This window comes from Planococcus citri, chromosome 1, assembly GCF_950023065.1.
Source record: "Planococcus citri chromosome 1, ihPlaCitr1.1, whole genome shotgun sequence".
Classification (NCBI taxonomy): Eukaryota; Metazoa; Arthropoda; class Insecta; order Hemiptera; family Pseudococcidae; genus Planococcus; species Planococcus citri.
In genome coordinates this window covers 84,795,855-84,817,190 of record NC_088677.1, presented here as the reverse complement: position 1 = coordinate 84,817,190, position 21,336 = coordinate 84,795,855, and the positions used below count along the sequence as shown (strand labels likewise).

The 21,336-nt window shown below is 33.1% G+C and overlaps 1 protein-coding gene and 1 long non-coding RNA gene across 2 annotated transcripts in view; one reads left to right on the top strand and one right to left on the bottom strand.

Annotated features, from left to right (window-relative positions):
• Positions 1-21,336, top strand: part of LOC135839058 (uncharacterized) — an 86,674-nt gene that overhangs the window by 34,423 nt on the left and 30,915 nt on the right. The gene's annotated exons all lie outside the window — the stretch shown is intronic.
• Positions 16,709-21,336, bottom strand: part of kn (EBF transcription factor-like knot) — a 185,976-nt gene continuing 181,348 nt past the window's right edge. The window contains exon 15 of the mRNA XM_065354908.1: positions 16,709-18,400. Within this exon, the coding sequence (XP_065210980.1) occupies positions 18,399-18,400 (2 nt within the window). The 3' untranslated portion in view covers positions 16,709-18,398. The remainder of the gene's footprint in view (positions 18,401-21,336) is intronic.

Here is a 21,336-nt window from a genome sequence, read left to right as displayed (position 1 = left end):
TTTCAATTTAATTAGGTAAAAGCGAGAAATTTTGTCCAGCAGGTAACTAAGTGACTCAAATTGAGTTTATGTAAGGTTAGACAGGGGGGGGGGTATAATTACAAGCTTATTACACCCGTAAAGGGGGGGGGTTAGATTTGGTTTGTGAGGTTGATGTTTTCAATTGTGGAGATGAATTTTTGTATTTCGGAGGGTTCGTCAGGGATAGTGGGTTTTCTTTTATCTGTAGTGTAAGTCTGTTTTGTTTCAGTTGGGGATAGTTGAAAAGTATGTGTTGAATGGATGTGGGTTCGTTTCTTCAAAATTGGCATGGGGGTTTTGGTTCTTTTTGGTATAAGTGGTTATGAGTAATTTTTGTGTGGCCTATTCTTAGTCTAGTAATAAGGATTTCTTCTCTTCTGTTCAGGTGGCCTATCAAATCTTACTCTTCATCATTGATCTCAGCCTCGCTTGTTGCCTCGAAATCAAAAGTCACACCGATAAAAGAGCTTAAAGTTCATCATCTCGAATTACTCGGTGCTGTACTTCTCGTCAATCTACTTTCAAATATTGCTAAAATGCTGAAATACGATGTCTCAAAGTCCTAAGTGTACTCCGATTCTCAAGTTGCACTTGCTTAAGAGGGGAAGGGGCAGCAGCTGTTTTTGCTAATCTATCAACAGTTTCGTTTCCAGTGATACCTATGTGGCTGGGAACACACATGAAGCCAATTGGGTAATCATAATTTTGGAGGTTGAAAAGAGACTTATGTATGTCTTGGACTATGGGATGGCCAGAAAAATGTTTTGAATGGATGAAATGAACTTAGTCAGTCGCTTTGGATTAAGAATTTTTTATTTTCTCATTGAATGGAAATTATATCTATTAGGCAATGTTTTATGGCAGTGAGTTCAGCAGTAAAAATTGAGGCACAGTTGTGAATTTTGAAACTGAGAACTTTGTCATTAATTAAGTAAGCATGACCAGTATGAATGCTAGAAATTTTTGAACCATCTGTGAAGCATAAGTTATCTTCTGTATAGTTTGATAACAGTTCCAAGTAATGACTCTTAATTAATAATGGGGAGTGATCATGTTTTAGGTAGTTTCTTAAATAGAATTCCATCTGTATAGGTTTGAGGAATTTTGTGGTTGGTTTGAAAACTAAAGGATGTCCTTTGAATTCAAGGATAGGTTCTGGGTAGGTTTTATTTCTCTTAGTAAAAAGTATACAGTAAGTTTTAGATTCAGAAAATGTTAGTTCATTTGAGGAGCGATATTCCAAAATGCCCTAGGTCCATTTTAAAAAATTAATTTTTAGTCTGGTAAATTGGCTATTTAGGCGGGGTTAAAACTTTATTTCCCTCATAGAAAATCACTACTAGCGTCATTACTAAAAAAAAACACTAGTAACTTTTTCGGCAAGTAGCGTCACTACTACTGACAGACGTTACTAATGACTAGTAACGTTTGTCAATAGTAGTGACACGCGAAAATTTGCGCATTTTGCACTGGAAATCATGGCAAAAACATTGTTAATGACAGCTATTTACTCGTAGACCCTCCTAGAACAACGAATTCTCCCAAAAAAAATTTTTGAAAATCAACAAAAATTTCATGTCTAGGGTGGGGTTTGAACCTGCAACCTCTCACTCACTAGTCACCTGCCTAACCAACTAGGCCACTGAGGAAGTTGGAAGATGAGGTGTTTGAAACATTTATATGCACTTTTTAGCACTCGGGACTTTGAAAAATTTCAAGTTTGATGATTTAAAAAAAAATTAAAACTGAGTTTTTGGTGTGTTAATATTTCTAGATAAAAATTAAATGGATATCATACACTCGTATTCGATATTTCTTTGCGAAAATGGACCCTTCTTTGTCCCCTTACCCTCGTTCCCCCCTCCGAGGGGGCTGGTACCTTGAAAATTTTTTTTTTCATTTTTTGACTGGAATTTAGGCTTTATTCTCAAAAATAGACTTTTTTCTGTTCCTCTCCCCTCCTCTCCCCCTCCGAGGGGGCTGGTACCTCAATTTTTTTTTCGTTTTTCGACTGGAATTTAGGCTTTATTCGCAGAAATCGTGGACTTTTTTCCATTCCTCTCCCCTCCCCTCCCCCTCCGAATTTTGAAAATATAAATGGGGCCCAAGCAACTGAGCAAGCCACGACAAAAGCTCTTGACAATTGACAATTCTTCATTTTTTTCAGGATATAATTTCTATATTTTCACAATCAATTAGGCAAAAAATTGAAATATTAAATGATAGCATGTTAGTAGCATCAGTTCTTAGTAGTGTCCGCATCATCTTAGTATTGTTGGCATGGTCATTAGTAGCATTAAATCATTTGCTAGTAACGTCAAGTCAGTCGCTAGTAGTGCTGAGCTGATCGCTAGTAGCGTCAAGTTGGTCACTAGTAGTGTTTATTTGGTCGCTAGTAGCGTCGAGTCAGTTGCTAGTAATGTCAAGTTGGTCGCTAGTAGTGTCGAGTAGGTCACTAGTAGCGTCGAGTTAGTCGCTAGTAGCGTCAGTACAAGCGCTAGTAACTTTTTTGGCATCGCTAGTAACTTTTTCAAAAACGCTAGTAGTTTTTTGAAATCATTAGTAGTGATTTTCTATGAGGGTTGAGTGGATTTATGATGTTAGGAGTGTAGCTATACACTTCATCCACCAGATACCGCTAAAAAAAATTCAATAAAAATAGACAAAGTGCATTTTGGAACACTTTTTATTTTTAAAAACGCAATTCGAAAAAAATGCACTAAGGGCGTTTTGGAATATCGCTCCTCACTTGATTCAGCCCATTTTTAAATACAATTGAGAGTTTTTTGGATAATTTCTGAGGCTAGTTTGAAGTTATTTGAGCATATTGAAATGTTTATATCATCTGCAAAAATTCTTAAGGAAAGAGCTGGGGGAATAATACTACTGATATCATCAATTAGGAGTATAAATAGGATGGTGCTAAGCACAGAGCCTTGAGGGACTCCGTTTTCAATATCAAAAAGTTCAGAGTATGTATTTTCAATTCTGACTCTAAAAGTATGATTTGATAAAAAGTATTGAATAAAGTAAGCTAAATGCCCTCGAATTCCTATAGAATGTATTTTTTGAAGTACATATTTTGTATCTCCATGTTTGTCAAAAGCTTTTCCAAGATCAAAGAAGACTGAGAGTACAAATGAGAAGTGATATTCCAAAACACCCTGTGTCCATTTTTAAAATTTCTATTTTTGAGCTGGTAAATTGGCTATTTAGGCAGGTTTAAAACTTTACTTGGGTGGATTTATGGTGTCTGCGTGTAGCTATACTTACTCTTCATCCACCAGATACTGCTAAAAAAAAAATCAATAAAAATGGACAAAATGCGTTTTGGAACACTTTTTTTAAAAAATGCAATTCGAAAAAAATGGACTAAGGGCGCTTTGGAATATCACTCCTCAAATTCTTCATTTTGAAAGGCAGTGTAAGGCTAAAAAGATGGTCCAGAGTAGATTTTTTTTCCGAAAGCCACTTTGAAAAGAACTGAGGGGATTTGTAGAGTTGATATACCAAGTAAGACGTTCCATAACCATTTTTTCTAGAATTTCACATGGGACAGAAGTTAAAGAAATAGGCCTGTAACTGGAGGGAAGGTTAGTGTTTTTCTCAGGTTTTAGTATGGGTACGACAGTTGCAGTTTTCCATGTTTGAGGAAAGGAATCTGAAGACCAGATTTTATTATAGAGGTTTAGTAAGTCATTTTTTGTAGTGTCAGAAAGATGTTTCAAAATACATAAATGGATTAATATCATCTGGTCCAGGTGATGAATTTTTGAGTTTAAACAGTACAGTAGTTCGTTTGTAGAGACAGGTGCATTGTATGGTTCAAGGTTATCAGATGAAAAATCAAGTACCTACTACATTTTCAGTTTGGTTTTTGATTGTTTGGAAAGCTTCACTGTAGGAACTTGTTGCTGAGACTTTGGAAAAAGGTTGAGCCATGGTGTTGGTTATGTTGTCTAATGAAGTAGTAATGTCATTGTTGTGGAGAAGATATGAAATTTCAAATGGGATATAGCAGCCTTTTATATTCGTATTTTTGTCCACATTTCTTTTATACTAGTACTGTGAGTGATATTCAACATAAATTTGGTCCAACTATCCTTTTGTTTTGATAGATTAGTTTGGCGAGCAATTGCTCGTTTTTTCTTTAAATCTACAAGATTGTCAGTAGAAGTATATTTTTTGAATTTTCTTAAAGACCTTTTTCTTTCTTGAATAGCAATTTTCAAATCTGAACACCACCAGGGTACAGATTTTTTTGGGGCCTTTGAAGAAGATTTAGGAATGGTTTTGGTAGCAGCTTGAATGATTGAATCTGTGAAGTACTGAACAATAGAGTCAAGGTCTTGACAAGAGAAATCTAATGAGAGGACTTCTCTATTAAAATGAGACCAATTTGTCTTATCTAATATCCATTTTGGAAATTTTGCTTTTATGGGATTATGAATTTGGTTAGGAATGGAAATGGTAATGGGAAAATGATCACTGTGTTGAAGATCATCTTGGGGGTTCCAGTCTAAAAGATGTGAAATATTTGGAGAGCTAAAGGTCAAATCAATATTTGAGAAGGTACCATTTGATATATTAAAGTGAGTACGTTTTGAAGAATTGAGGAGAAAAATATCATTTTTTGATAAGAATTTCTCTATAACATTGTCTCGATTATTGTTTGAATTTGATCCCCAAATTTTTGAATGAGCATTAAAATCACTAAGTACAATGTATGGTTTAGTAAATTGTACGAGAAGGTTTTCTAGTTCTTGTAAGGTTATGTTTTGATGAGGGGGAATGTAAATATTGCAAATTGTGAGGTTTTTTACGTTTTATTGTGGATTAAAACGGTTAATTTGTCTGACATCTACAAATTGAAAATGTATATCACAAGTGCGAGTAAAATAGGTAAGTTTGTACCAGTCAATAAGTAGAACGTTCAAGCCCCCCCCCCCCATGGAGAGAAAATTATAACGAAAATTAAATTTTGTGGTAGGTAATCCCACTTCGAGTCATCCAAGTTCCATAGTGTATTATGAGTTGAAAAAAAAAAACAAAAGCAAGAAAAAAGAATCAACAGTATCATCTTTTATATTAATAAGGCTGTTGAACAATCAACAAAAACAATAAGGTTATGAAAAAGAAATACAACAAATTGAGCTTAATGACTATGCAGTTTGTCATTGATTACCTACTCTTGACTTGGTCACATCATGAAAATGAAACTTAAGTAAGTTTGAAATATACTTGACTACATTTGGAAAAATTCACAAGGTTCATAAAAAAATGTAGTATTTCTCAATCGGAATAAAAAATGAGGAACTTGCAACTGTATCTCAGAAAATAAGTCAATTCATTGGGAGCCAAATGAGAATATCAAACAAAATCGCAAACTTAATTATACCTACCTCTGTTCAATACGGATTACTAAAACACAACTCACAAGAAACAAAAACAAAACCAAAAAAAAAGCAAAAAAAAAACGAAGTACCAGATTCTAAATCTTGTCGTATTAATTTTTTAAACCGTCGAAAGTTCTCATTTCAAGGGTCAAACGTGGCGTATTGTAAACTCGTACGGCGCGTATATAAGGGTTCGAGTAAACAAATTCACTTTTTATTTCCAACTTCTTTCATCTCATTAATAATAACTAAAGCAAAGTTACGTTTGTTCGTTTGTTTACTTACGTGTCCACTCGAAAATTGGTGGTTCATCGGCGAAAAAAAACCTCGATACGTATCCCCGCGTTCGTCGCCTTTTTTAATGAGCTTTTCTATAGAGTCGTACTATCGTATCGAGGGTGCAGGGTGCATTTTTATATTCTATGGTAGGTACTCGATAATGTTGACATTGTAGATGTTCGCCATCTGTTGTTGATTTGCTTTAAAACTGCCCCGTTTATACTATACGAGCATGGTATTGGTATACCAGCAGTCTATTTGTGTGGTAGAAATTACGTATAGAAAGGGTTACCTTTTATTTTTTTGTTTCACCCTCTTAGTCGACATCAGGTTGATATGTAATTTTTGCACAATTTTGGTAATTTTTTAATTTTCATCCGGGAGTTTAAATTAGGTAGGTAGAGGTACTTGCTTCATCAGATTTTATACATATATTTTTTTGAACGCAGGTTCCTTGAGAGTCATTGGTGTTCGGTTTTTTTTGGTCATTTACCTTGCTAAAAAAATATCGCATCTCTTTTTTTTTTTTTTTTTTTTTTTGGAGTAGTGAAAATTTCGAAATATCATCGACTGTTTTTGTTGAAATATATCAAGCTTCGGTACCACGCGTCTGTCAAATAACGTTAATTGCAATTTGCCCTGTTCGACGGGGCATTAAGACGGTAATAATATTTTTAACAAGGGCGGCATACGTTACCGAGAACTGCTGCTAGCCTCCAATCAACCAAAATCTCATTCATTCGTAATAAGTTTTTATCTTGTGAAAACATTGACGTTGTCGAAGGAAACAATGTGTACTTTTTGGTTTGATCCCTTATTCTTCTGCGGTCTTTAGACCAAAGGCCAGATATTGGGTTCGAGTCGTAGGTGATTTAATTTTTATTGAAATAAATATATTTTTTTTACTTAGGTAAAAAAGTGAATTAAAAACAATTAAGTAATCGATGATTTGTTTTGTTTCAGGTGAGTACAGCACAGCTTGAAGTTTCATCTTGAACTTGAGAATAATGTGTAGCTTAAACTTCAAAAATGAGTAAGCTGTCTCGTATTAATGTTTAGTTAATCGAGCATTTCAGTGTTCATGTCAACGTGGTATGAAATGTCCATAATATTTTGTTCCTCGTTTTCAATCTTTTTAAATCCAAAAGTTATAAGTCAAAGGTGCAACACTGAAAATTACGAACGAAACCCCTTATAGTTTTGAAGCTTTATAATTGATGATTATTCATTTTACCAATTTATTGCTGAATTTTTTGATTTTCTGTAAAAAGAAAAAGTTGAACTTGATGTGGATTCTATCTTCATGGATCTGGAAGGAGTAGGAGGGAATTAAAAATGCTTTTTCATCAACGTTTTTTTTTTTTTGGATAAAAAATGAAAAAAAAATGTAATGATTTGAATGATCTATCGAATTAACTTTTGTGACAAGTCTCAATTTATTCAGTTTTCGATTTCGAAAAAACAAAAAATATTTGTTGGAAATTTGAAAAAAAGTTACTTTATGGACCTTTTTAAAACATTTTATATGACGTATGAGGATGTGAGAAAAAAGTAATTAGTAATTATACAGTTGAGTCTTTTTTTTGCTAGCTTTAAGAATTGAATGATGGGAATTGAAAAAAGCACATGAGACTTTAAAGTTATAAAATTTTCATTTTTCAACATTTTTTTTTTTTGCGAGAAAAAAGAAGTGAGCCTGCAAGTACGAGTGATTGAAAATAAACTCGAAATCTCTGAAAATAAAAATCAAAAACTTTGATGATGAAAAATGAAATTAAGAACTAACATTAAAACGTTTGCCAACAAAGAATCTATGAAAATGAAATAATAATTAAAGAGCAATGCAAATCAAAAATACTGGAAATAAAATGGAAAACCCTAAAAATAAAGTATAAATTTCCAAAAATATAATAAAAATCTCGAAAAATGAAATCAAAAACTATGAAACGAAATTTGAATACTGAAAACGAAATATGTACTTGAAAATCTAAAATTGAAATCGAGCGGTGAAAATAAAAACAAAAAATAAAATATAAAACTGAAAATTGAATTTAACATTCTGAAAATTTGATTGAAATCAGAAAATAAAATCGGAAAACGAAAGTAAGTAAAGCAAAAACGCTGAAAATAGTAGAACCGAAAATTCTGAAAATAATTTTGAAAATTGAAAATTATCGACATCAAAAACTCTAAAATAAATCAAAAATTCTAAAAATTTCAATTCAAACATTGAAAATTGAATCGACAAGTAGAGTAAAATCGAAGTCGCTGAAAATGAAATCAAACCACTGAACTCGAAAACTGAAAACAAAATGAAAAGCAAAAATTGAAATAGGAAATAGTGAAAATGGGAATCAAAAACTAAGAATAAAATCAAAATTGAACATTTCTTTTTTTGAAATTGAAAATGCTTGAAATTTGATCGAAATCTAAAAATGAAATGAAGGAAGGAAAGTTAAATTAAAAAGAAACTGAAGCTGGAAACGAAATTAAAAACTAAAAATGGATTCAAAAACTTGAAAATTATTCGAAAATTGTAAAAATTAGATAAAAATCTGAGAATTAAATCAAAAATTGAAGAAAATTTGAATCACTAGATGTTTTCTTTTTTTTTTCGAGAATTGCAGTACCTACATATTTAGTTGAGATTTTCTTGAAGCCTAAATAATACGTACTTATTTGTTTTGTTGTGTTTTTTTTTTTTTGAAAAAAAAAGTTGAAAATGTGATTGAAAATATTGTGAAATTTTATTACTCTGGCAAACAAAGTATCTCTGGAAAGGAAATAAATAGGGCTAGGATTTTTAAGCGCTATCAAACACGTTTTAAGCGCTATAAAAAAGCAATAAAAATGTAAGAAAAAAGCAAAAACAAGCGCTATCAAATCCTACTATGTTACGTATCAAAATGAAGGTTTTTTCAAACCTAGTAAGATACCTCCCTTAAATATATGTACAACTTGAACCAAAATGAACGAAAAGAAGAAAATGAAAAAAAAGGAAAAAACTAAAACTAAAAATTAGAAAAAAAAAAAAATAAATAAAAATTGAAAAATGAAAGCTGAATCTGTTATTTTTCAGTTTTTCTTCCCTTGTTTTTTTAAACTTATCTTTTTTCAACAATTATTTTTTTTTCAAAGATGTGCAAAACGTTGATAAATTTTTGTATTTTTGGAACTAATTTCTTCAATTTTACCAATTTCTTACCAAAAAAAGCGCTATCAACGAAAAAAAGCACCAAAAAAGCAAAATTTCCGCCTTTTTGGCCCAAAATAAGCATTTTAAAGCATTTACACCCAAAAAAAGCAAAAAAAAGCACTATCAACTTTCACTATTCGCCTCAGAATGGGATGAAACGCAAAGAAAATATATTTATGCCCTATAGGGTGTAGCTACAAAAAAAAAGCATTATCATAAAAATCCTAGCCCTAGAAATAAAAATAGCAACATCGAAAACACCAGAAATAAAAGTAAAACTTGAGAAACAAAGCGGGAAAAACTAAAAATGAAGTGCAAAAATTTCCAAAAATGCTATCAAAATCTTGAAAAGTGAAATAAAAAACCATAAAAACGAAATTTTAAAATACGAAAATAAAATATATAAAAATCTATAATTGAAATATTGAATAGTGAAAAATATAAAAATTAAGTAGAACTAAAAATGAAATCTTAAACCGAGAAAGTTGAATTGGAAATTTTGAAAATTTGATCGAAATCTGATAATAAAAATCGGAAAATAACTAAAAACGCTGAAATGATTTTGAAAATTGAAAATTACCAACGTCAAAAGCTTGATAATAAATTGAAAATTCTAAATTACTTCAAAAATTGAAAATTGAATCGAAAAATAAAGTAAAATCGAAGTCGTTGAAAGTGCAGAAAGTACATATAATAATGTGAAAATCTGAGGGAATCTCTGTAAATGAAATCAAACCCCTGAACTCAAAAACTAAAAATAAAATGAAAAACTAAAATTTAAATTGAATAATGAAAATTAAAATTAAGAACTGAGAATAAAATCAAAAAATGAAAATGAAATTGAAAATGCCAAATTTGATCGAACTCTGAAAATATATTCGGAAACTGAAAGTTAAAGTGAAATTGAAGCTGAAAACGAATCTAACAACTAAAAATTAATTTAAAAACTTGAATATGAATCAAAAATTGTAAAAATTAGGTCAAAATCTAAAAATTAAACAGAAAAATCGAGGAAATTTCATTCACTAAATAGTCTTCTTTTTCTTCCTCTATTTTTTTTTTTTTGAAAATTGCAGTATTCAGTCGAGATTTTTTTTAGAGCTTAAATAACATAAAATTTTATTTTTTTGAAAAAATGGTTAATAAATATTATAAAATTTCATTTTAAAATTTTCAGAACCCACTTTTTCTTACCAAAAACTGCATTTTTTACTCAACACGTCTATTTTTCAAGGAATGAGGAGGTGGTAGGAATATTTTAAAAACGCTGATTTATTCAAAATATCGTACCCCCCTCCTTTCGTTCCCATCGCTTGACCTGTTTTTTTGACTGATTCATGCAATAACCAAAGTGGGGTTCTGGCTCCTGTGAAATTAATTTCCGCCACCCCCTCCCCCTCCACCCCAAAAACCATTGCCCATCTTGCTTCCAAATTTATAATTGTGAAAATTTGATCAGAAATATTAAAAGTGAGACTGAAAATTTTGAAAATTTGAAACAAAAATATAACTTTAGAGCAAGCAAGGCAAAAAAATCAATGCTTTTGAGACGCTTTGGCAAAAAAGCAAAAATTTTTGATAAATTTTGGCAAAAATTACGATTATTTGACTATTTTATCAGAAAATTACTTCCTGAGAACTTTTCGTTAACTCGCCAAAAATTGTCTCTCTCTGAAAATTTTGACAAGGAATGGAAATTTTTTGACAATTTTAGCAAAAGCAGCGGATTTTAGGACGATCTTGGTAAAAACAGGGCTGTTTGACAATTTTGGTAAAAATTTGCCTCTTTGACTATTTTGCAAAAAAATAAACACTTTTTGACAATTTTCGCCGAAATGAGCAGTTCTTGACTTATTTTGCCAAATATTGACACTTTTTGACAATTTTCAACTTGGGTAAATTTTGCTGAAAAAAAAACAGAACTTTGTAAGCAAGTTTTGCAAAAAGCAAATCTTTAAGAATAAAAAGTGGACTTTTTAAACAGATAAGGTGAAAATCAATTCTTTTTGGTGGGCTGGAGTGAGGAGAGGGTACAAAAAATTATGGACTTGAAAACTTTTGAGAATTAGCATGCCCTCAAAATAGAAGTTAAACTTAAAGAGACCTGCTCTAAAGTATTCTGCTCAGAGTTGAAAAATTTTCAAATAATTTTCCAAAGTTTTCCCCTGATTTTCATTTACATATTTCCGTTTTTTTGTGATTTTTTCCAACTTTGAAGGACCCCTTACTATAGGGAACCAATATGGTTTGAAGGGCCAGAGAAAGTTTTTTCTTGAAGAAGAGATTATAATATAGAAGAATTCTGACACAGAAACAAAGAAATTTGAAAAATTTGATTTTTTGGTCATTTTTCAACTGCGGGAAGGGGGAGGGGAGTTCCAACACTACTTTTTTTGTATAAATAGGTGTAGGTAGAGGGAGAATGAAAAATATGGAATTATTTTCGTACCTGAAGGAACAACTTTGGTGAGTGGAAGGCGGAAAATTCAACTTTGCAAAATAAGATACACCTTAAAGCAATTTTCAGAATGATTATTGTACCTATTGATGGTGTCACTTCATATTTTAACGAAGAATTTTCAATGTAATTAGAGTATTTTCACTTTTTCAGAACTCATCACGTTTGGAATTCATGATTCATCCTCGAGATCTCACTCTCAGAGTCTCTTTTCTTCGCCAATTTGGATATTTGTATTCATTGGCATATCTCACTCAGCTCAGCATTTCCGATTTTTGCTCACTTCTATGTATGATTTCTATAAATGGCCATAAACTCGGTACATATCGTTTCCTTTGGCTCGCTAGCTTCGCTAAAAAAAGCAGTGGTTTTTGGTCAGCGCATCATCGCGTGCCTGGAAACATTTGTGTTTGTTTCATTTATATAGGTCACGTGTCATACGTCACTGGTTGACGTAAGTGATGTTTGTGTAATACGTGTTGAATACAATATAATACCGATTTCCGGTACGTTTCACTTTTTCCACCCTTACTGCACACTCTACATATCTCTACCCTGCCCTATCCCTATCCCTGTGTTAACCATACGTCTGTATTTCTTGTACATCACGACGACGACCCGACGTGAAATAAAAGCTCACACAGTCAGCGGACTTGGTACGACTACGAGTAGAGTAGATGCAAAAAATTGCTTTGTTATATTACACTAGTTGCATATTAGTACTACTAGTACTGTAAGCTTGATACTGTAATAATATTATATTTTGTATTAAAAATGGGTGCACGAGTGAGTGTTTAGGCTATAGTACAGCATTTCGTGAGTGTCGACTGTCGACTCAGGAAGGTCTTCATGTGTACACGCGTTTGCGTGTTTTGGCGCACAGCACAGGACGAACGTGAACGTATACATCGAATGAGAGATAACGTCAAATGGTAAACATCCAGGGGTCGTGTAATTACTAAACGTGGCGTCGCTCGTCGTAAAGATTACCATTGTGTTTGTTTCTTATAGGATGAGTTGTTTTTACTAGTGATTTTTTAATTTTACTCGCTATATTCGCGGTGTCCGAGAGGGTGCGATAAGGGAGTGATAGGTTTGTCACCGTGTATTACTAAATTGATCCTGTTGTTATTGTTGTTTTTTTTTCATTTGTTTATAATTATTGTCTTGTAATTATTGAAAGGGTATTCTCGGGTTGAATAGGTGAAATGCTCCTGTCCTCGGATTTTTGAAATTTTGATCAAACATTGTTTTAAAATAAATTTTTAAGGGCAAACAATTTTCTCCCACCCCATCTGCCCCCCACCAACTCACAATAGCAAAAAAAATGCTTGGGGGGAATCATACTTCAAAGAATCTAGAATAAAATATTTGGAATTTACCCAAAATATATAGAGGATACATGAGTCTAGCCATGTGAATTTTTTCAACATTTTTTGACCACAGAGAGCAGCAGAGGAGGCACTACCCAGTTGGGTGAAAATCTGCTCTTCTGCCAATAAATACACGGTAAAGGGCAGTTTAATTGGCGTTTTATACTTCAACGCGACTTTAAACTGCTGCCATGCAGCAGATTTTACAGTTTTCAAAATCGCGCTTCAATTCACGTGCGTAATTTGAAGCGACTTTTTAGGTTGTTACATTTTCTGCACAGCAGAATAAAAGTTCTGCTGATAAACACGCCACAAGAATATTGCGTAGCGTATTTTTATCGCGTAAAGCCGCTACGCTTCTAAATTATGTGGCGTATTTTTGCACGTTGAAAAAACCAGCCACTAAATACGCTACGCAAATATTTCGTAGCGTATTTAATCGCGTATTTGCTGAAAAACGCGCGTAAATGTGGTATTTTGCGCGTGTGTTATAGGTTAGTATATAAATATTTGTTCTCTTCTACCAAGTTCCCTGGTGGAGTAGGTAGCAAGGAGTCCGCTTACAGATCCGGGGACCCGAGTTCAATCCCCGCTAGTGCCAAAAAATTTTTCAAGAATATTTATCAATGGCAGATTTTTACGCGTAATTAAAATACGCGCCGATTTATGGGCAGAAAAGGCATTGGCGTGAAGTGTTTAATCTCCTGCCCACGTTTTTATGTCGCGTAAGAGCAGATTTTCACCCAACTGGGTAGGAAAAAGATCAAGTAGACAAAGCCACAAAAAGCTGAAAATCTGGAACAACTAACAATCAAGAGAAGTGAAGAGGAAATAAGACCTTTTCCAGAAGTGGATGTGTTCAAAGAATGAACAAGACAAAGGAAGCTACAAAGAACAGTGCCGCAAGACAAAAAAGATGATAGGGGAAACACAACAGGAACAATACAAATGGTTTGTGGCAAACATGGAGAGGGACACATATAAACTGAAACCGAAAGTGTACAAAATAATCAAAAGAATATTGGAAGATGAGGTACACAGAGCCAACATTGCCCCACCAGACTGTGAAAAAATGGTTGAATACTACGCGAACTGCCATGGAGTGACCCTGACAATGAAATTGAAGTGGCAAACCATGAGGAGAACCAGTATGAGCCTTTCTCTTGGGAAGAGCTAGATGGAGCCTTGAAAAGCTCCAGAAATGGAAAAGCCCCAGGCAGTGATAAATTACCAACAGACTTATTCAAGAACGCCACAATAACTGTTAAGAAGACTGCTAGCTTTCTACATTAAAATACTATCAGGTGCAACCATACCAGAAGACTTCCGCAATGCAATTGTAATACCCATCTTCTAAAAAGGAGACCGAAATGACCCAGGAAACTACGGTGGAATTTGCCTACTAAATGCTGCTTACAAAATACTTGAAAAGATGTTAGCGATAAGAATCGAGAGCCATGCGGAGCCAATAATATTGGAATGCCAAAATGGATTTTGAAAGGGAAGATCATGCATAGATGGGGTATATGCAACAAAGCTGCTGATGGAGAAGAGAGATGAGAATATAACCTAGAGACCCACATGTGCTTTGTTGATCTGGAGAAGGTGTATGATCGAGTATGAAGGAAGAAGTTGTTTGAAATCCTGTGGAAAATCAAAGTGAATGAACAAATAGTACGCCTAATTGAAGAAATATACACAGATAATGTAATAAGAGTAGGATCTGGAAACATGTCAGAAGCAAAGAAGATAGGAAGAGGAGTAAGACAAGGGATGCCCAATGTCATGTAGTCTGTTCAACATCTACTTTGATGAGATGATAAAAAAATGGCTGAAAACCAAGCCAAAAGGGCTAGACATCAACGACACCCGTGTCAATACCCTGCTGTTTGCTGATGATCAGGTGGTCTTTGCTGACAACGATGACTTGCAGGGAGCAATGTACAACCTTCAGAAAGTAGCTGATAAGTATGGAATGAGAATCTTGTCGTCAAAAACAAAGGTGATGGCGTTTGAGGGGAAAGAGCCAATACGCAGTAAAATCGTTGTAAATGGACTGCCAGTGGAACAAGTTGAAAGCTTTAAATATCTCGGATGTGAGCTGTCATATGAAGGAGAAGTTGATGCACAACTTAAGATCAGTAAATTCCTGAGAGTAACCAGAGCGATAAACCGAGCCATACCTCCAAGAAAAGTCAGAGCCAAAACTCGAATAAGAATCTACAATATGCTGGCAAGACCAATGCTGCTATATAGAAGTGAAACATGGACAATGAGAAAGGATGTGAAAAGCAGAGTAACCACAGCGGAAATGAGATTCATGCGAGCCACAGCATGATATCCTAGACAAGATAGGAAAAGGAACAAAGACATCCTAAAGGAGCTATGAGCATAGCCAATCATTAGACGAGTGAAAGATTACAGAAAGAAAGGGCGAAAACACGTTGACAGAATGCCTGATGAACAGTCCCCTCGAAAAGTCAAAAAGTACATTCCAACTGGCAGGAGGAGTAGAGGAAGACTGAAGAGAAGGCTTGATGATACATCGGCGAGCAATTCTTCTACATTTTCCCAGACAGGCTGAACAGCTCACCGGGTCAAAGTTCAATGATGATGATGATTTTTTGACCCCTCCCCCAGGGGGGCAGATATTGACAAAAGAAAATTTAAAACCGCTATATCTCTGAATCTAATTCAAGCAAACAAATATTTTTTTCCTTTTAAAATATTTATCTGTATGAGGACTGTAATTGGAATTGTTTTCAAATTTTTCTCCAGGGGGGGGGGGGGTCATCTTCAAAAACTCAAAAAACACTCAAAAATGTGGTTTTTGTGTCTCGACACCTCCAAAAAAGGCGACACTGCCGGTGATATAATTCTGTACTTTTGAGTACAGGCCTCCAAAAACAACAGAAAACCAAACAACTTTTTGAAACCCCAATTTTGGGCCCATAGGCACCCCATCCCCTCTATTTTGGGCCGAACGAAGATTGGCAATATGGGTATGGTTTTCATATGAATTGAACTCGCTGAACACGAATATGAAGTTGGATTTTCAGTTGGACCCTCCTAAGGGTCATGCATATTAGGGGAGGGGTGCCCAAAAATTGAGTTTTTAGTAATAAATGCTCAATTGCGGCACTATTTGTGCCATGATCAGGAAGTGTCATGGCTTAAATAGCGCAATTATGAATCATTTAGCACAAAAAACTCAATTTTGGGCACCCTCTCCCCTAATGTGACCCTTAGGAGGGCCCAAATGCAAATATAACTTCATATTCGTGTTCGGTGGGATTCTCAGCAAATGTTTCGCATTAATTATGCCAAAAATATTGAAAGATTTCATTTCTGAAACTGAGAAAATATTTTGGAACGCACGAGGCGCCAATTTTTCAGTCATTATTGTCAACTTCGAAAAATCAAAAATAATTCCAACTTTTTGGCAATTTTTTTCGATTTTAAAAAATTTTTCATTATTGGAACCACTGCGTTCCAAAATATTTCCTCAGTTTCTTTCTACTTAAAATGAGGATTTCGGCTAAATTAGGTGAAAATCCGTCGCCCCCCCCCCCGATTCACCATAATTTAATGATTCTCACCAAGAAGAAAGTTTTCTGATAGTCTTGAGTTATACCTACTTGTTGTAAATAAATTCAGGAAACATTTTTAATAACTTGTTTAATTTTGAGCAACCTCCCTCCAAAATTTTTCATTCAAAACTCGTCCAAGTGTGATCCCCCCTCCCCCCAAAAAAAGTTTTTTCGCCATTGTGAGCAAAGGGATGGGGTGAGGGGAAATTGTCTGACCCCAAAAATTTTTCTAAAGGTACCCAACAATGTCTCATCAAAATTTCAAAAATTCGAGGACAGAGGCACTTCACCTATTATACTCAGAAATACCCTTTAAATGCTCGATGAGGTTCTAGGAAGTGATTCTTTCGAGCATATTTTGTAAAAAAATTGGGAATAAGGTTCGATTTGAAACATTTTTCGTAAAATTATTTAATAATTCAAGTATGTACAAGAGTGATGGTTACATAATTACCCGCGTAAAAGTCTCTCTATGGTAGTTACATAAAAATTAATCAACGTGTATACGTAAATATTAATTACATTCTTTTTTCGATCCAAGTACTTTCTGTATAGGTAGGTCTATAAAAGTCCACTGTGTGTAAATATTTACATAAGATTTAGATCGTTTCGTATTTGGTAATTATTTTGTAGCGTGTTTAAAAATCTCCGAAGAAGTGTTTTTCAAATTTTTGTTGAACTGAATAGAAAATGAGCCGAGAGAACAAATTTCTTTTCAAATCATCAAAATTTTACGTCTTTCTAAAAATCATTTTACGCGATAGTAAAAAAAAAACAAAAGAATCTATAGGCGTTAGAATATGAGATCTTAGGTAGGCTATGTAAACAACATACATAGAGATACCTATTCGTTGATTATACACAACTATCTTAGTGACAGATTTACAGCTTTACACGTGTAACTTAACTATATAAAGGAAAGGAGGAAGGTAACAAATTTATATTATAACGTAACAGAAACAAGAAACATGCATATAAATAAAAAAAAAGAAAAGAAAAAAAAAACATCAAATAAAAAAATGAAAATTGCGTAGTAAAAAAATATACCGGCTAGGTTCCAGTTTTGTAAATTTTTATTGTGAAGAAGAAGTAGTGGAGGAGGATTTTTAGACCACTGTGTAACAAAATGAATCAATTTTTTTATGTGTAATTTTGCCAATCTAAAAATTGTTCGTCTGACAGTGGAAATTGATAATTTTGTAATTTGAGGTCCCTTGAGGACTTCCATTGGAATTTTCCTTCTTCACCTCACTGAATTCAGTGTCATAGCTATTTCGTCTCTCTTATTTGTGATCAAAGTCGTTTATAAACTCGACTATTATGCTATTGATTAAATTGATGATTTATTGTTTTATTTTTATTAAGAAAAATTTAATCACTTTGACCCTCGATTTATCAACAAAAAAAAATATTGAAAAGAATATTTTGAATTTTTTGAATTCAAAACTTGGAATTTTTCATAAAATTGATAAAAAAATAAATACTCAAAGTTGAAAGTGATTTTTGATCATTTTTATCAAATTATCGAAAGAGACCATTGAAAAAAAAGGGGGAGAATAAGACAGACATTAACAGAACAAAACAATACACATAAAACATACACTCAATACATAGCCAATTTATGTAGACGTAGAGCCATATCGATACTTACAATCAAAAAACAAATACAATACAGCCATTACACATAGACAATAATAACAACGATTTAAAAATCAAAGTTTTTTGTTCTTTTGTACATAAATAAGTATTTAATCGATAAATTTTAATATTTAATACGAGTAAAAGAGGGAGGAAAGGAAACAGAATCTAAAACGACTTAATTATTAGGAACAAATGGAAGAGGAAGAAGGGGGAAAAAGTATTATGTATAAAAACAAAGTAATTTTTGGAAATTTGTACATACAAATGTAAGTATTGTAACTTTTTTGGTGGTGGTAGATACAACAACAACAACAACAGCGTTAAGAATTATTTACTCGAGCTCACTAAAGCGGATGAAGTGTAAGCTTGAGGATTGCACGTGGTTAATCCGAACGGATTCATTGTGGCGAATGGAGAAGATACCAGGCTGCCTCCGCTACCAACTCCTGTAAAATTGAAAAATAATATGGTTAATGTGAGTGATTGATTGATTGATTGATTGATTGATTGATCGATTGAAGTGAGATCATTTTTTAAAATGAATTTATGTATAAAAGGTAGGTAGTGTTGGATGTTGGAAAATTATAGGATGGATTAAGTGATTTGAACAATTTTTTTCAAAGTTGAATTTTATCAAATGTTTGAAAGTTTTGAAAAAAATTACAACGAAGACTTTCTCATTACCCTTTTCTTTAAATAAACCAATTTTCAAAATTGTATCTCAACTCCCCTGAAAGGCTCAAAATCTCTTTGATTTCGAATAAAAATTTTAAAAAATTTAACAAAAGTACAGTTTCACCAAAATTCTTGAAAAATCACGAAAAAAATCACCAAATTTAAGGACTTTCAATTTGTATAAAATATTAAATAAGTATTCGGATTTAAGGCATGAGGGACTTGTGGTGAGCTGGCGAAGAAGTATTTTTCTCGAAAATTTTTTCAACAATTGTAGACACCAAACACCCCTCTCCTCCCCCCTTCTTCCTCTCCAGGATCTCAAATAAACCCAGAAAATTTTCAAATTGGGCAAATTCTCGATGTTTTTAAAAATTTTGGTGAACTAAAGTCCCCTCAAGTAGGCCTTGTATGATCAAAATTTCTTCATTAAAGTTAGCTTTTTGTACAGCATTTTTTTGGCTTTTGGGTGAAAGAAATCAGTGCTATTTAAATTCCCTCCCCCCCCCAGTTTATCTCAAGATCATCCCAAACAACCATAATTTGCCTACCTATTGATCCTAGTTTCCTAAACACTCTGAAAAATTGTGTGCATTGACCGATCTAATTCGACGTTGATGGCCTTTTTAAAAAATTGACCCGTCCCCCACCCCTTCCACTATTATTTGTGTGGTTTATATTTGAAATATGTATCTGGAAAATTGATCTGAAAAATCGTCAGGTCATCGAATATCATTTTTTCTGAAACATAGAACACTCTTTGAGAGCATTTTTTTGCGATTCATTCTGCTCCCATCCCCTCTCACTCTTCAAAGTTGTTGGTTTTTATGTGAAAAATCCTCCAATTTGAAAGAAAAATGAACAAAATCCAATGTTTGTATTTGCCCAAGAAATTTTTGTTTCTTCGTCGGAATTCTTCTGAATACGTAATTTCCTTCCAAAAGAAGTCTGTTGGTCTCTTTATATTATAGAGCCCCCAAAATTTGAGAAAATTAAATAAAAAATAAAAATCAATGTTTGTAAAAAAATTGAAAAATTTTCAGTTCTGGTCAGTATACTTTTAAGGAAACTCTCTTTGATGATTTTTTTGAAAATATCTCATAGGTAATTATTTGAATTTTTTTAATTGTTTCGTATTCAGAGGTCTCCATTCAAATGAACCAAAGTGGCTTTGGGGACCAAGGAAGGTTTTTTCTCATAAAAGTGGTCATTTTTAAAGAAGTATTGCTAGAAATGAAAGGTTTTCAAATCGATTGTATACATTTTTGAAAGTTTTATACAAGGTTGCCAAAACTACTTGGGAGATGGAGGACAGTTTTTTCGTGATTATTCGGAATAATCCTGAGACAGGTATGGAAAGTTTTCAAAAAAAAATTATCAAATTTTTGATCAAGTATTTTTTTAATTTGAGGCGCACCAGCTGGGGAAGGGTTTTTCTTGAACAGGATATTATTTAGAAGAATTCTGGCTCATAAATGAAAAATTCTTTAATGATGGAGTTTTCAATTCCTATTAAGAGAGGGAGGGAGGGGGGGCTTCTGGCACAACTTTTTCCATAGAAAAATGATGAATTTTTTCTCATAAAATCTGATAACTTTATAATGTGAGAGCTCAAAAAAGAAATACTTCAATATAAGAGTCATCTTACTGTCTTGGGCCCTATTTTTCATGCTATACTGACTTTGAAATTTTGAATGGTGACTAAATTTTTCAGATACGACTTCTCATGTGTCCCTGTAGCCCCCTGCCCCTCATTTCGCAGGGTGTCCAAAATCAGAAAATCATGGAAAAGTCAAAACGTTTATCCGTTCTGGAAAAATCAAGAAAATTTCAAGAAATTTTGTAATTTTTCCTCCAAAACTAAAGAAAGTTGTGAATTAAATCAACTATAGTGTACATTATCGATCATTTTGTTGTAATTGAAACAGATTTTGCTCGAAAATTTCGTCTTGTTTTGCTCGAGAATTTTTGTTACTGTTGTTTTTTTTGTAGATTGAATAATTTTTGAAAAAAAGTCACAAGTTTTGTGATGAATTATTCAAAAGTATACGAGACATGTATATTTTTTTATAAAATGCAATAAAAACGTTTGTTTCGATGTCGAAAACTGAAAAACGTTGGACCCTCGTTCCTATTACAAGGATTTCTCCTATTTTTCAACGAAGATTACGAAAAAGTACCATTTTTTTGGCCAACAATTGCAAAAAATTCGTGATTTTTCCCAAAATTAGTCATTCTTGCATTTTGCAAAAAATAATTGTCAAAAATTCTGAAAAGTTTCATTTTTTCCAAAAATTGTCCAAAAGCCTTCTTATTGCTAAAAATGTTAGCTTTTTTGCAGTTGAAAAGTCTCGCGATTTTTCATTCAAAATTGCCATAAATTTCAAAGTGAAAAATTACACATTTCGAAAAAAATCGCGAAAAGATGTTCGATTTTTTATTCTCAAAAATTGCGGATTTTTACTAAAATTATCAAATTTTTGCTTCAATTTTTTTTCTCTTCAGAATTATCCAAAAGCCTTGTTTTGTTGAATTGTCAAAATTTTTCTTTTTGCCAAAAATTGTAAAAAAACTCCTCACTTTTTAACAAAATTTCTAAAAATGGTGAGTTTTTCAGAAAATTTTGGAATTTTTGCTTTTTTTTTCAAAAATTGTCCAAATGTCTCGCTTTTTTTCCAGATACTGTCAGAAAGCCATTCCTTTTATT